Below are 16909 nucleotides of genomic sequence, written 5' to 3' on the forward strand. Positions count from 1 at the left end.
TTCTTTAGGCAAGTGAAATTTATGTAATAATGCTATTAGCCTATTACTATGGAAATCAGAAATCTGCTTACAAAATATGCAACATAATCATGAGAACAAATTCCCATTTATATCATGCTACACTACTATCCATTTACCCAGATGGCATCTTGACAATAAAGATCACACAGCACAACAACCTCATGACATCTAATAAGACTGCATCCAAAATTACAACAGACTTGAGGAGAAAGAGTTGTTTTATTTTTCCTCCCCTGAAACTTCCTATTACAATTCCATTATATCACTCTTTGAAGCACACTGCACACATGCTTATAAAACAACTCCAGACAATTAGGCATTCTGATAGGCTCAAAGACAACACTATAGTAAACTACTCCTAAATTCTATAACTAAAAGCGATAAACATAAAATTAATATATTTTTTTTATTGATGATTCTTATAGAATACAAATCCTACATTATATAATAATCCTAATAGATGACAACCATACATTTATCATTATCTAGTATTTTAAAAAATATTAAATTAAATTAAATAATATCTAAAGATAATATCTAAGCCTCTAATATTTTAAACTACCTAATAGGACCTCAGTAGGCCCATCCTATCACATTCTGTTATCAAATATAAAGTGTTAATACACTATTAACGTGACTTACTAGCTTAACCTGTTACTAATGCACATGTGACATGCTAGTCATTTTTTTGTGTGGCTTGTGACATTTTAGTCATAAAAAGAGTGTTAACAAAATATTTGATTGGCCCATTCCTTTTAAAACACAATTTCTTATTAGCTAAAATTTATTAAAAACCACCCTCTCCAATCTCAAATATATAAAAAAATCATATATATTAACTTTAATAAAATTTAATTTAAGAAAAAAAAATAAGTTTTTAATTAAAATTAACAAAATAAATGATATTAACTACTTGGTATAAATATTTTTTTTTCTTATATGGAAAGAAATATAAAATTATGAATAAAAAATATTAAATAAGGAGTCAGACCTACTAATTTTATGATTGCTAACTAATTCTAAGTAATAATAAGAAGTACGTTAAAAAAAAGTGTTTTAGCATATTTTTCTTCTGAATCCTTTTCACCTCACTTTTGCTTCCAGAAGGGAGTCATCCATTCTGGACTCATTTGCAGCTTCTCCATCATTGGACCCCTCTCGATCCAAATTTCTGAAGTTTATAGAATTTAACATGATATCATGAAAGAATTTATAACACTCAGCAGCGTCTATTTAGTAGTTAATTGCATTTTCAAATAATGTGTCGATTACATCATAGTACCAATCGTTTTATCTTATATTAAACTAAAGAACGTTTATAGTTATTTTATCAAACTAATTAAGTACATCTAGAATTACATCATTTTATCTACTTTAGCCGAACAGTATCTATAATAAACGGTCAATTTTTATCCTCAAAATTGTTTTTTATTTTAGATTTCTAAGTTGACCTTGGGTGCGTACTCTTCTATTTAGGATTCATCCAAACAAATTAAAAACTATTGAAAGATATAACTCACAGAAAGATGGAAATAACACGTCATAAGATATCCACCCCGAATCTAATATAATAGGAAGAAATAGCAAGATGGAAAAGTCCAAAACATTTGTATTTTCTATATAGGAAGATTTGAAGACAGCCACATAATGACATTAAGGTAGGGTTTGGTTCAAAGTAGGTTTGGTCTTTTAAAAGGAAACTAAAAATATAATTTTGAGTTTTGTCATTAATATCTTATATGTTTCTTTTTTATTGTTAACGATTAATAAATACAAAAATGAAATCAATGTCGGGTTTGGTTCAAAATAGCTAGGTTAAGATCTTTAAAAAGATAATTTTAGTATATAGTGTTTCGTTATTCAATAGTATTTGAACTCCTCCAAATGTATGGAATAAATATTATATATATATGACCATTTCATTTTATAAATCAAAATTATTTTATTATGTTATTTCAATGAATCAAGTTAATAAAATTGATTTAATTTTAAGATAATAGTATACTTATTATAACAATAATATTTTTAAGAAAATAATTTTTTTAGAACATAAAATAAGATCAGTTTTAGTTTAAATTTGAAGACAATACCAATAATAATAATAATAATTTAAAAATTATAAAATCTTAAACAATCAATTTTACTCTCTAAAATTGTTTGTAACGACCACTATGTAATAATGAAAAAGAATATATATATATATATATATATATATATATATATATATATATATATATATATGAATTGACAGAGAGGAAGGAGAGAGAGTTTGACTCTCCAAAATGAATGCTTAAATATTAATAATATAGAAGTAGATATACTAAAGTGTTTTCATTCTTTTAAAGGGAACAATTAAGCAGCTAATACAAATAAAATCAATCAGCATTACAAATTATATATGTGTGTCAGAACTAGATAGAGATTGAAACAAACATAGTTTACTAAAAGTAACTAAATTTTAGTTTTTCTTTTTTTAGGTAAAGACAATCAACAGTTATAAATTTTATTTCTTTAAAATATTATTACATAATTTAGTTGCCTGGCGGATAAAGGTCTTCATTTTTTTTTTCATCCAACCTTGTCATATTAACACAAGGAAATAAAAGGCCTATAAAAGGGGATCTATCACCACATACTAAATAATTCTAACAACCTCATTACTCTTATTCATACAAACTTAAGCATTAATTAGATCCGTATTGATGGCTTCTCCCCAAGTAAATATTAATGTCTTAAAAAATACTAATAATATAAAAAGATACATTAACAAACATATGCAAAAGTTTCGTTACTATCGTTTTTATTCTTGCTAGGATTAAAAGCAATTATAATGTATATAGCTAGTGATTTTGTCTAACCTATAATTTATTTAATTAAAAATTCAATAAATACATTTATCTCATTAATTTATACTTTTTTATGTTATCCAAAATAAAAATTAGACTTATAATATATTATTATTTTAATTTTTGGTTTTTATGATTAACTTATTTTTTATTTAAATCAATGAATTATAAGTAATTATATAAGTAAATTTGATAAATTTTTTAATTCAAAATTTTAAGATTCAAATTTATGAATTTTTTTTTCACTTATATAATGTTTAACTTTTTTTTATTCATGTATAATATACATGTAATTAACACTCTTAATTTTTTTTATCTCATTATATCATTTATTAAATTTATACTCTTTTTTATCTTTCTTTCTCTAAATATAGATTAATTCTTTGTGTCACATAAGTAGTTTTTGTTTACAATATTCATCCCACTCCAAACCACAATCGCAGCTCCTTCTAAAATACCTACCTCTACCACCACAAAGAGAATTAGAGAAATAGCAACAATATGCGGCAATGCGTTGACCAAAGCATTGAAACCCCAAATTTCTTTCTAGTTAGATTCTTGTCAGCATAAGGTAGGTAGGATCCACTCCATCTAGCGAATCCCCTAATTTCTAATAAAATATTTAGCCTTTAGAGAAAAATAATAAAAAATTAATAAAATGGCCTAATATATAGATACTGATATTAAGTTAATAGTGACAAATTTAAATAATTAGTACGAAGTCATATGCTCCACAATTTTATTACCTCCATTTATAAATAAAATAAAAAATAAAATCTATATATAATCACATAAATATATCTTTTTATATCATTTTTTATATATCAATTAATTTAATTAATAATTTTTTAAAACGATTCTAGTTTTATTTTTGTATAAACGATACTAGTTTAATAAAATAGTTTAACAACTTTCAACTTTTAATTAGCAACTAAGTTAAAATAATTTCTTTTACCATTGCACCTATCTTTTCTTATTTTTTAGCTACTTATTGAGTTATTTTTAATAAATTTTATAGCATGTTTTGGCAATTTCTTATAGCACTTTCCGATTATATTTATGAATATTTTATCGCAAACATTGTAGAATAGCAAGTGACGAAGTGACCTTGTTGCCACGATCTCTTGTAATTCATTCCTTGTTGCTTTAAGTCACCCCTCCCTTTCACTCCAAATTTATCCAAGTTTTCTTCTATGTTTCAGAAAAAAGGTTATTATTCCTCTGTGTTTGTGGTGTGATACTTATGTCACGCTCAAGTTACTGTGATGGTGCATAAGTGCATGTGGATGCCTGAATTAAACCATTTGTTAATTAATGTCTAAGCGAGCTTGGTGCCTAAGCAAGTTCAGTGCTTGTATGGCGATGCCTAGTCAGTGTTAACAGTCATTGTGGTGCCTAAGTGGTGTGGTGAGGGATGATGCCTAGGTGGCAAAATATGAAGTTGGTTCCCTGTGTAGTGCCTGTAAGATGATGCCTAATATCAGAATCTTGATGAGTGATGCAAGTAACACCCATTTGATATGGCCACACATCATGCAACTCAAAGAATAGACGAGGAGTTTCATAGAAAAGACTCACATAGACTAAGATGATAAAAGATACAATATTGATACTATGTAAGTACTCTATTTATAGAGCTTATTCACCTAACAAACCAAGACTCTTAACACCTTACACCTAATAATAAGTCAGTGTGGTGCCTAAGTCATATGTTGCTGCCTATGTGTGGTGCCTAAGTCATATGTTGTTGCCTATGTGTGGTGCCTAAGTCATATGTTGCTGCCTATGTGTGGTGCCTAAGTCATATGTTGTTGCCTATGTGTGGTCCCTAAGTAATGCCCAAGTATGCCTATATGATGCTTAAGTGATACCTAAGTGTGGTGTCCAAATGGTGCCTACATGATGCTCTAGTGATGCCTTATAGAGATTATTATTGGTGCCCACATGATGCTTTAGAAAATATCAATTTTTATTTTATCAATATTTTTATTTATGAATGACTATAAGGAGGCAAATCCAAACTATAATAGTATCAGGAGAATTTCATAGAAAGAGTTGGGTTTTTTATTCTAATGTGACTCAAAATTTTGATAGGATAATTTACTTGAATTTAATTTGGCTTGATTAAGTCCCAACAACAATATATGGGTTTATTTTTATTAACCTGATTTGTTAACATTGATTATCAATCTTGATATTGTGTATAATAAATTATAGAGTTAAAGAAACATAAAACTACAATTACAATATATTTTAAGATAAATAATACTAATATAATATCTATTAAATTAAAAAAGCATTACAAATATATCTAGTCTCAAATTAAATTAATTCTGATTTTTAAAATCTCAACCAATGAAGATTAAGTGCAGATAGGTGAGGACCTAGTAGTATGTTAATTATACCTTTAAATTATTCCAGAACAACAGAAAGCTAAAATAAGCAAAGTATGGTCATTTCAATGAAATATAACTGCAATTTTGCAAATTTCTTGATACGTTGATTCCGTAAAAAAGAATAAAGTATACACGTAACTTCCTCTTTTAGATGGTAATTTTTGGGGCGAAAAACTATACAAGTAACAACACACTTTATCGATCAGATACTAGTGGGAAACAAAGTATTTCGTGCCTATCCGTAGATATTTATTTTTTATATTATTTCTTTTATTATATTTTAGAATATAGACATGTAATAAAAAAAAATATAGACAAATCTGAAGAAATATGAGAAGAATATGAGACACTAAACAAAACTAAGAAAATAAGATTAAATTAAACTAGATAATAGATTAACAGGAGGTTAACAGTTAAAAGGTAGTTCATAATAATTAAAGGGTAAATAAATCTAAAAAGAAGAAATCAAACATTTTTTTTATACTGAAGTAGAAATCAAACATGAGTATCGTTTTTATTGCATCATTGCATGCATGTATAGATTTTTACAAGCAACGACAACAACACACAAAGCATTATTGTTTTTATATACTCCAAAGAAGAAACATAAAAGTCTTGGCGGTAAAGTCGGCCTAACATTACATCAGTCCAAACCGGACAATGTGCATAACAAACTACAAACGGAATAATAATATACAACCGTCCTTCGAGCTGAAAAAGGAAGCTCATAACGAAACATTATCATTATGGACCATTAAAAAGGAAAATCACAAAAAAAAAAAAGTTTCCTTCTTGGTCATGCTAAACATCTGCATAATAAATTAAAAACAACTAATAGTACAAAAAAAGAGCTAAGAGAATAATAGTACTATTATAATAAATTACCCAAAAAAACAGAAAACTAACTATTATCACTAGGAACTAGGAACACTAACTATTGTCATTAGGAACTAGGAACAAATTAAGGGAAGGCCCACCAAGTATGAGCCAGATGCCGAAAGGCTTGTTAAAATATGTAGCCTTATTGCAGCAGAATTTTTCAGGAAATGAAAATTTATTATATGCTTCGAAGTAAACATCCATGATATGCAGGTTGTTGTTGTTGAAAATATCTGCAACCAGTGAGAACAAAATACAATTGGTGGGGGTGTGGTTATCACTTTTGTCCTGATATGTGAACGTGGGGAAGCTTCAGTAATGGACCAAGATAGTTATCAATTCAGGAGAAGAAGAAAGAAAACTAAGAGGAATCTCTCAACAGTTTGAATTTTTGCATAAGCTCAATACAAAATGAGTGCAGACTAGGCTGAATCTTTTTTGGGTGAACTAGAAAAATATTCTACGGCCGAGAATTAAGAACTTATTCATCATATTCTCAAATTTGTATGAAGCAAATAGATGATGTATAGTCCAAAAAGTGTCTTTGTTTATCCAACGTGGGACTTCATAATTCTCTTACACTAATCAAGAGAAAAACTAATAGAAAAGATGCTAATTTTAGATATGATTTTAATCCTAACCATTCAGAAGAAGGGCCTCATGGGAAAAGAGGGAGAGGAAGAAGAACCTGGTTCTGTGCTGTTATCTTCTTGTTGTATCTGAGAAGAAGCACCAGCATCATCATGAAACTCTTGCTGATTTGGATTCACAAAGGGAAGTTGTGAATGCAAAAGAAGATTATTGTTGGGGTCCAAATCATCCCACACAGGACTTCCAGGACCCCAACCTGCAGGAATTGCATTGAACCATTCACCCCAAACCAATTCCTGAGGTTGTGAAATTCCTTTTCCAGTTTCAGCATTCTCTTCTGCTATTGTCTCTGTTGGTGGTATGTCCTCACTCTCAGTGTTAATCTCTTCTGGTATTGGTTCTGGTTGCTTTGTGTTCTGGCTTGATGTTGATGTTGAACCTTCATTAGAAGAAGAAGCAGGAGCAACAGTTGTGGATTGTTCTGCTTTATCTTTGTTGAGAAAGAGTTCAGGGAAATTGAGCTTAGCATTTTCCCCTCTAAGCTTAAAGGCTTCGCGATCATAAGCCATAGCAGCATCTTCAGCAGTGTCAAAGGTTCCAAGCCAAAGGCGAGTTCGATTGCGAGGGAGACGAATCTCGGCTACCCATTTGCCCCAATGGCGTTGCCTCACTCCTCTATAGAGCTTGGTAGCATTCAGAGGCTGTGCTTGTGGCCTTAATATTTGTCTTCCTTCAGTCCTATTCATCATCATCATCATCCTCCCTCTTGGACTCAAATTTATTGCATCACTCCAATAATGAAGAAGCTGTTGATGATGTTGTTGAAGGTGTTGTTGGTGTTGGTGTGGCATGGTAGATTCTGGGGCTAGGAATGGTGGATACCCCATGTTCTGTTGGGACCCAAAAGATATCATTTGTTGAGTTGGATGAAGATTTGGACGAAAAAGAGGCAAGTTTGTGGTTCCAAAAGGGTGTGGGAATGGCATTGGATGTTGAGAGCCTTCAAAAGCAAAAGGAAACACTATTCTTGATGAAGGAGGCTGAAGAGACAGCATAGAGGATGCTGGTTGTTGTTGTTGTTGATTCGGGTTTTCGCGTTCGGGGCTTCGGATTTTCTTGAGAGGCCTGTGTGACAGGGAAGCATCATCAAAAACTGGCTTCCATTGTCTCCTCCCTGAGCTCAAATCAAGACCCTTTCCTTTCTCAATCTCCCAATCTTGGCCTTCACTTTCACCAATCACCTTGTGATGATGAGTCTCTTCAACACCCTCCTTGGTAGACTTTTCCCTATTGTTAGCCATGACCACCACCACAAATACCAAAAACAACAGCAAACCCTTCTCCCACTCACTATCTCAAAAGCCAAATTGAGATAGATAGTTCCAATACAAACTATAACTATTTTTCACGAGAAACAATCATGCTCGAATCAAGCAGGATTATTTTGAGTAAGAGTTTTTGTCTTCTGACTATGAGGTAACTAAATACTCAAAACTCAAATTAGAGATTACAGATTAAACCAGAACAACTTTTACCGATTGATTTTGAGATAGGCAGTTGAAAAGGAGGGGAAAAAAACAGAATTTTGGAGAGTGGATTGTGATTAATTTCAAAGCTGATCCGATCAGAATAAAAAGCAGAATCGGATGGGAAAAGTTGTAATTTTGGAAGGACCCATCTAAAAATCTGTTGTGTATAACCAAGGGAGAAGGTGGTATATGTCTATGTGAAGGTTTAAGGTGGGTTTTTGTGGGTGCCAATGTGTGAGTTCAGAAACTCACAAGTGGTGAAACTTGAAAGCAGGGGAGATTTGGATTTTGCTAGCAAAAGGGTGGGCGAGTGAAGGGGTTTATATGAGAAAGAGCAGAAAGGTGTTGAGATCAAACTTTTTCTAGTTAATGCAGCATTAGTTGGAACAAGTCTCGTCACTGGTTGGCTAGCGTGGGACCCACGCGCTCCGTCTTTTGCTTGAACATCAATTTTTTTTGGCTCTCAATTGGGCTGAGTCACCTGTGTGGTTACGTTTTGCTCACTCACACACTCTGTCACTTTCGCTTTGGGAATGTATATCTTTTTTCCCTCTTATTAGCCTTTCCAACTGTTGCAAATCAAGCAGAGGTTGGAGGGAAAAAAACAGTTATTAATTGTTTGTGTGAGTGGGATGAGACTGCACTTAAAGATTGGAATTCAGTTGACAACATATTAAAATGAAAATTTTAAGTTTGATCTGTATAAATTTAAGTGTAATTAAGTCTCAAATCAAATATTAATCATTTAAACCGAAACTTAGGTGGATACCATAGAATCTCAAAAAAACCAAAAACTCTAAATAAGTTGGTTAAACCCAAGAAAAAAGTGAGATGGTGCGGCAAACAGGGATTTCTTTTTTCTTCTATTGACTTCTCCAATCCAATGACACTCCTCATAGAGTGTGAGCTCCACTCTCTGGTGTATTGTATTTGTATATATGCACTGTTGCAATCAATTTCCTATCTTGAAGCATAAGTATGAGTCGAGATTAAAATTTAAGTGAGTTTCAGGTCTTGCAACATTAGTTGAAAATGAATTTAATGAACATAATATAATAAGATAAATTTATATTCTGTTACTTTTATTCTTATAATCTATTTATTGATTGATTTATTGGTGCATGTCTTCTTTTTGGATTCTGCCAACTTCTAATAGATATATGTTCAGTCAAGAAATACTATCAATTTCAAAATAAAAACCGACTACACTTAGTTCATTCAAGTGTGTTCTGCCTCTTCCTAGCTTGTCCAAATGTTAATATTTGACTAAGGTGAATATAGTTCTTGTTTACCTAAGAGCTTAAGATATTACAATATCTAAGTTGATTCTTTTTTTTTCCAGTCAATAATTTATTGGTTTGACTATTAGCATATTGAAGTGATAATTAGTAAGCTTTTGGTATCAATCATTCAAGCAAATATGCTATAAGTGCAAAATATTGTGTGCAAAATATTTTGTGCACATATGGTCATTGTGGTTCTTTTATTGGGTGCTTCTTTGCCTTGGTTATATTTATATGCTACCATGTTAATATTGTGTAACCATGTGCTCATAGTATAGCATCTCAGAGGGTTTGCTGCCTTGTAAATGACTTTTGTACTCTATTGGTACCTATACATATATATATAAATATTTCATTTTGATGATTAAAAAAATAAATGTAAAATATTCACCTATTTTATGGGTGATTAATTTTTATCAGAACATTTATTTAACTTATTATTTATGATGGAGTTTTTTTCAATCATTTTTTTCTCTCCAAGAAGATTTAAGTCTAAGATCTTGTTTAAGAATTTGAACCCAGTTACATTTATACCTATATAAAGTTGGTCGTTAATTAACTTTATGCTAAAATTCACATAATAAAAACATAAAACAATTTTTTATGGTTTCAGAAAATACACGCGCGCGTCATGTGACATGAGATGGGAACCAAACGCATGTTTGTGGAACACGTTGTGGCTACTTCTCTTTGCTAAAATCCTATTGACTCTTTTATATTTGAAGAGACTTCTGCATTAAGGAAAGCCATGTTAATGTGGCAGCTCGCTCGCTCGCTCGTACTTGACGAAAAAGAAGGAAAAACATACTAATATGATGATAACTCACTGTTCTAAAATAATTATAAAGGGTAAAATTCTAGTAGCTATTTTTGGTGACAGATTGTAAACTACTAAACTTGTACCATACCCTTTCCTGAGGCAATGACTTGCTATGGTTGGTGGAAGTCGAGTGCTTAAGTGAGGTGGTTCATGGGGTCACATACTAATAATGTATACTTGGTTGTGAATGTTTGTTTGTCTTTCAAAACTTGTTTGGCTATTTTTTGAAAATGATGGAATCCTGGGTTAATTAATTCTTTAATTTAAAAAAAAAAAACTCTTTTTACTCCTTAATTTTGTAATATATTGTTGGAATTTTGACAAAATCGAGTACCAAATCGCTCAAATAACAAAATAACAAAATAATAAGTATTGTTTTCACAAGAAATTGTGTGAAAAATGGACAATTTTTAGTGACTTAAGTAGACTACAGAAATTTGGAATTAACTCTAAATAACAATATGCACAAAATCAAGAAAATAAAAAGGAAAATAAAGGAAAGAAATAAAAAGGGAAGTAAGGGAAAGAAATATTGATTTGAAGATTTTGTTGAGAATAACTCAAATTAAATAAGATTGGCATCAAAATAAAGATTAAAAAGCAAAAGGATTGAGTTTTGGAATTATCAAATAATTGGCATGCACGATAAATAAGTTTTCAATCGATGAGATGGATCATCAGGGTTTAACATCATTGGATTTCCTAATATGTAATCACCACAATTACTATTCAAATAAGTTTATGTTATCATCAATCCACAAATTTCTTCAAGGCTTAAGCTCTTAAGTGAGAGAACCTAAGTCCTTTGATTTCACTATCAAATCCCGTAAATTAGTGTAGCCAAGATACTTGCATTAAGACAAAGGGTTTTAACGATGATCAATCCTCTTTATCCTATTCATAAGCATAAAAATGATTGATCATCTTCTTCCGTAATTCAAAAAAATTTCTCAATTTCAATTGAAATTATATAATCATGCAAGAGGGTGATCAAGTAAAAAATAAGCATTGTCCGTAGAAGAAGAACAATAATAACACTTTATTAAATAAAAAGAAGGTAGTAATTACATGAAAGTAGAACCAACTGCATTAAACTCCAACGAAAAAGAGAAGTTAGCTACTTATAGTCATGGAGAAAGCCTTCCAAAATCGTCAAGAACATCTTAGTCTCTTTCCCCCCTCTTAAGCGTTCAATCTTATGAACCTATACTAGACCAGAAATCCTATTTAAAGCTATGAGGAGTTTAAGCCCAATACAAAAATAGAATGAAAAATAATACATAATTCTTGCATCAAATGTTGCATAGGTGCACAATTCTATTGTGCGGGTGTATAATTGTTCGCCACTTCAGATTTCAGCATTGTGCAGGTGCATAAATTCCTTCATAATTTCTTGCACAAGTGTGCGAGACTCCAAAACTCTCAAAAACTTTTTTTGTCTTCGCAAAACCTCCAAAGTTCTAGAGTTCAAACCAAAGGATATTTGACACCTCAAGATCACTCTTAGGACATCTCTTTTACTTGGTTCTTACTTTCATAAAGCTCTTACAAAACATAAGAAAACAAACCAGGATCAAGCATAAAAGAAAAACTAGTAAATCCTAGTTAAACCTTGTTTTTTATTCAAACTTTACTCAAATAGACAAACAAAATTCAAAAGCACAAGAGATATCAACTAATTGTCCCAAAATGACACCAACACATAGGAATTTATGGCAATTATCATATATTAAAGACTTTATATTTGTACCAAGAAAACTTTACCTATCAAGGGGACCTAGTTCACTGCAAGTCAATGTATTGATGTAAACTTGGTGAATAGTGATACTTGACTTTGATTTTTATGAATAAAAACTATGAGTAACTTTATGTGAGTGAATTTTATGTTAATTCTTATTAAATCACATAAATTTTATGATTTTCTTTATAAATATTAATTTGTTAGAATGATAGTTTTGTAGGAAAAGGATCAAATTTGGAACATCTCTTCTCTTTTTTTTTTCTTTAACCATCTAACGCACTACATGAATTTTATGTTAATCATTGGTCAGGCGGCATGTGTGTTAGTGCTCCTTATCTCGAATCTTCTCTCCCAACCATTCGATCCATATAAACGACCTAATTATTGAAATGAATTTTAACATATAATTTCATTCATTTCCTTTTCTCTCTCCCCGTGTCTGTGTTTGTGATGCAATAGAAGGTAGAAAACATCCATATGTTTTGCTTGGCTGCTTTCCTGCTAAGTATCCATGCATATGACTCAAAGGGTCTTCAAGGTACGTAGACAGGGAGACAATGGCCCAAAGGTTGTGTCGGGAACAGCTTTTAGATCACCTTTCAATTGATACGCTTACTGATTTCCGGTAGACAGTAACTGTTCAATTAGGGCATTTTTGTTTTCCACTAAATTTATCATCGACCAATAAACTTCAACCAGCAACAAGTTTCATGTATATCGCTAGCTAGGATAATTTTTAATTTTTGGTAAAATAAAAAATATATATATAAAAAAGGAAGGATCAAGTTATTTCTTTATTCAATAACTTTTTGTGCATATATCAAATTTTATTAATTCATCATCATGTCAGGACTCACCCTCTTAATTTAACATATAATATATATATTTTTTAAAATATAAGTAAATATTATTATTAACTATTAGATTTCATATCAACAGATATTTCTTTTATCTAAAATTTGGTAGACATAATACATTAAGATATTTAATATTTATTCAATAAATTTTAAAAAGTCTTTTAAAATCTTAATTTTATACAATCCTTTAATATGTATAAAAAAAATATTGATGTGAATAACTTTAACAAGAGTTATTCCTAGAATAGTTGTGTGTATCTCAACAATTAATGCAAGACTATGATACAACTTAAGATTGCTTCTATATTAAGTTAATATATCACTGTCTTTAAAAGATGTGAAGAGAGTAATTTTATGATTTTATCAATAATTATTCCTAGAGGAACTTAATATATATGTGTATAAACACACAACTTTATTCCAGCATCTATTTGAACTGAAAATATTGAGTGATATATGTTTGGCTTTCTCTCCTCTCTTCTGTTTCTTCTATATATGCATGTGCGTGTGTGTGGGCTTTAATTTTGAAGTCCCACGGATAACAAAAAATTGGTATGAGAGCCTAATTGTACAAGTGAAAATTATTTTTTAAATGGGTAAGGAATAAAAGTGTTCTTACTTTGTCCAAAAAAGTTATAGAATTGATATATTTTTTAGAGAAAAATATAACAACCAATTACAATATTATTTGATCGGGTCTTGAATTAGATGATGAACTAGATTTCAGTTATAGAGAAATTTTAACTAAACATGAGCATGCTTAGTATTTTGATTGAGTGTTCTCACTAAGCATGCTTACAATATTAATCCTAAATTGGCATGCTTAAGCGCATGCTCAATATTTTGACTTTTAGATATTTCATTTATTTTTCTTAACTTGCTCAATTATATTTTAATTGTTCTTCCACAATTAATCAACTTGTATATAATCTTGACAGCTAATGAAAGATTAAATAATCTAAATTGGAATTTATTAGTAATTTTAATAGTTGATGAAAACAAATCAACGATTAACTAATATGCTAATATATCTATAATTTGCTATGCATGTTTACATAGCATTACAATTGATTTTCTTGTCAATATCTGGCATTATATAACTTAGTTCAGAAGAGGAGCTTGATCCTCAAAAGTATCTCATGATCTCCCACATATTCTTACAAGATACGTGATTACGTTCTGTCCATATCTCTCTTTTGTGTCATATATACAATACTTTTACACAATTTCATATATTCTTATGTCACTAACTTTTTTACAAGTTCAGATTTTTCGTATCTTCAAAAGTTTACGCAATCATCTTCCCTCCCATCAAATGATATATCTTCTAGCTCGTATGAATAATGGTAGATAGAAAAGAAGAAGAAGAAAAAATAAAAGGTCGATCGGCTAACATTCCAATCAATTAGATGATTTACTATATATAATCTTATCAATATAATAACTTTACTTCTCCTCATTGTAGATGATTAATTACTAGCTATATATAATCTAATTTCTCCGGATTGAGATCACATACTTTATCAAATTCACTAAACTAATTAAAAACTTTGTTAAAGAGCTGTTTCTTTCAAACAACTTTCAAGACGACAAACAATAAAGACCCAAATCTCTAAACTTATGTACTAAATCCTGCGAGCATTAATTTCTGTTGTAAAGGAAGAAAAAAATAAAAAACAAAGAAAGAGTTATATATGGAACCACGAGGTATTTCGAATTGGTGAAGAAAGTCAAACAACAAATACATGAAGAATATGTGGTTGGACCCGGCATCTTCCTTGGCTATAGTACTAATTGACTGAACAATAAACTACCCAAGAAACATGCATGAAGAATATAGTTTATTTTTTTATTTTTTGAGAGTAACAATTGAAGTGGGTTAATGATAGTGCAATTTTGTGTCTGGTAAAGGATCCACTTAATATAATGCTCCCTCTTTTCACTTTCGGTGCAATGCCAAGGGTTTCAAGCTCGGATATGCTTTGTCGTAGCAAAGTAACCACCACAAGGGTGTCCCCCAAAAACAGGTCGGCGAAAATCCGCACGTGTGGGGGTCCACACTAAATCTCTATCATTTTGTTCTTCAAGTATAATAATATTACACATTTTATTGTGTAATAATATTATTATTTTTCTTGGTCCAAAAGTCTTGTCGCGTAAACTCGGATGGGATCCTTAATTTTCTGTTGAAATTCATGCACTACAAAGATTTTCGTCTTTGAAAAAAATGTTTTACGATACAATATTAACAATCCCCTTGATGTAAAAATTTAATCCATTGTATAAGAATAGATAAATAATATATGTACTAATAGTATAAAGATTTTTTTTATCCTATCATTTAATTATTCTCAGTCATATATGATGATAAGTTTATTATTTATTATAATAATTACATTAAAATTTATATAGAAAAAACTTCTTATTAGTTGAGAATATAAAAAATATTTACATTAATTGATAATATAAATACCTGCTAATTCTATTAGAATTGCGAAAGGTGTAGTTCTTTTACTAAGCGAGAGCAAATCCTGATCATTTTATCAATCCTCTTATAATACAAACTTCTTTTATTATAATAATGGAATAGATACTATAGTAGCATACACTACTGCAATGAAATAGATATTATAGGAGTATAGAAAATTTACTCCTAAATTCCATAAACATTGTACACAAATGATAAAGTTATGCTTTCTTCTTCCAACCCCACGATGATTTGTTTAAAAACTGTTTAGGTACTTAACTTCACGTGATTTCATGGAAGAGTCAGAATATAATTATGCATAAATTAATATGAGCAACATCTGCTCTTCTTTACAACTGAGGATATAAAAGATTAAGAAAGTATACGAATTATTGTAATTAAAGTTAATTAAAAAAGTTATTAGTAAAAGTAATTTGATATTTAGGTTTTCTAACTAAAGTCTAAGATTCGATTTTTGACTTGATTATGGAATTGCAATTGGAGATATCAATTTATCTCAAAATTATGAGTAGATCCGATAGAAAAAATTAATTGAGTGTTAAAAAAAAATAATTCCAATATGATCATTAATAAAAAAAAAGTTAAATTCACTATCAGATACATAAAAAAAAAAAGTCTATGTTTTCAACTTTACAAGCAGAAACTGTGGTTGAGTATGGCTTATTATAAACTTCCTGAAGTTTCTGGGATGATGTGGATTAATTATCTTTGTCTGAAATCTAGCTAGTTGAATCATGCCTTATATGGCTCTCCTAGTTTCTTTTAATGAGATTCCTTTTGTCTCTTCAAAAAAGAAAATATCTTTGTCTGAAAAGCTTATGCACTTATTACTATGAACTGTAAATATTTTCTTATAAAAAATAAATTGTAAGTATTTAATTATATGCATAGGATATTTTGTGAAGAAAAAAATACATATTACTACCTAGTTATTCTTTTATACCTTGATATCAAATGTATCAACAATACTTATATACTTGTATAATATTTTAATTCATTTTTTTCTATTTCTTTCCTTCTTCTTTTTTGGGAGGGTATTTCTTTCCTTATTATCACGTTATCTTTTATTTTCTTAATGTTTCTTTTATTTTTATCTCTCCATATACATAATATCAAGGAACAAAGGAGCAATATAACATAACTTTCCTTCAAAGTTTTTTTTCACAGCTTTCCTTCAAAGTTCGACAAGTCACTTATGGACACATGGCTCGATCGAATATCTTCATTGTGGATTCAATCACATCTACTTAGACAAATAGAAGATTATGTTTTCTTTCTCTATAGTGTTATTTTTCAGTGATGGGACAAATTTAGGGGTCTCTTTCTTTGACCCAGAGACTAAACACAGCTTACCAACTTCTCATGTATATGGCTTAATTTTCTACTGTCAACGCTAATTTAGGAACATATTGCATGGTGATTGTGTCGGAGAATCAAAATGGGGCACTAACTTTGACA

General features: G+C 30.1%; 1 protein-coding gene across 1 annotated transcript; it reads right to left on the reverse strand.

The window, feature by feature from the left end:
* Nucleotides 1-5826: 5826 nt before the first annotated feature.
* LOC114417232 (ethylene-responsive transcription factor ERF054-like) lies at nt 5827-8581 on the reverse strand. Its single transcript, XM_028382361.1, has one exon. It carries the CDS (start codon nt 8032-8034, stop codon nt 6787-6789), a length of 1248 nt encoding a protein of 415 aa, XP_028238162.1. The 5' UTR covers nt 8035-8581; the 3' UTR covers nt 5827-6786.
* Between the last annotated feature and the right edge of the window lie 8328 nt (nt 8582-16909).

Source organism: Glycine soja, chromosome 6 (assembly GCF_004193775.1).
Source record: "Glycine soja cultivar W05 chromosome 6, ASM419377v2, whole genome shotgun sequence".
Lineage (NCBI taxonomy): Eukaryota > Viridiplantae > Streptophyta > Magnoliopsida > Fabales > Fabaceae > Glycine > Glycine soja.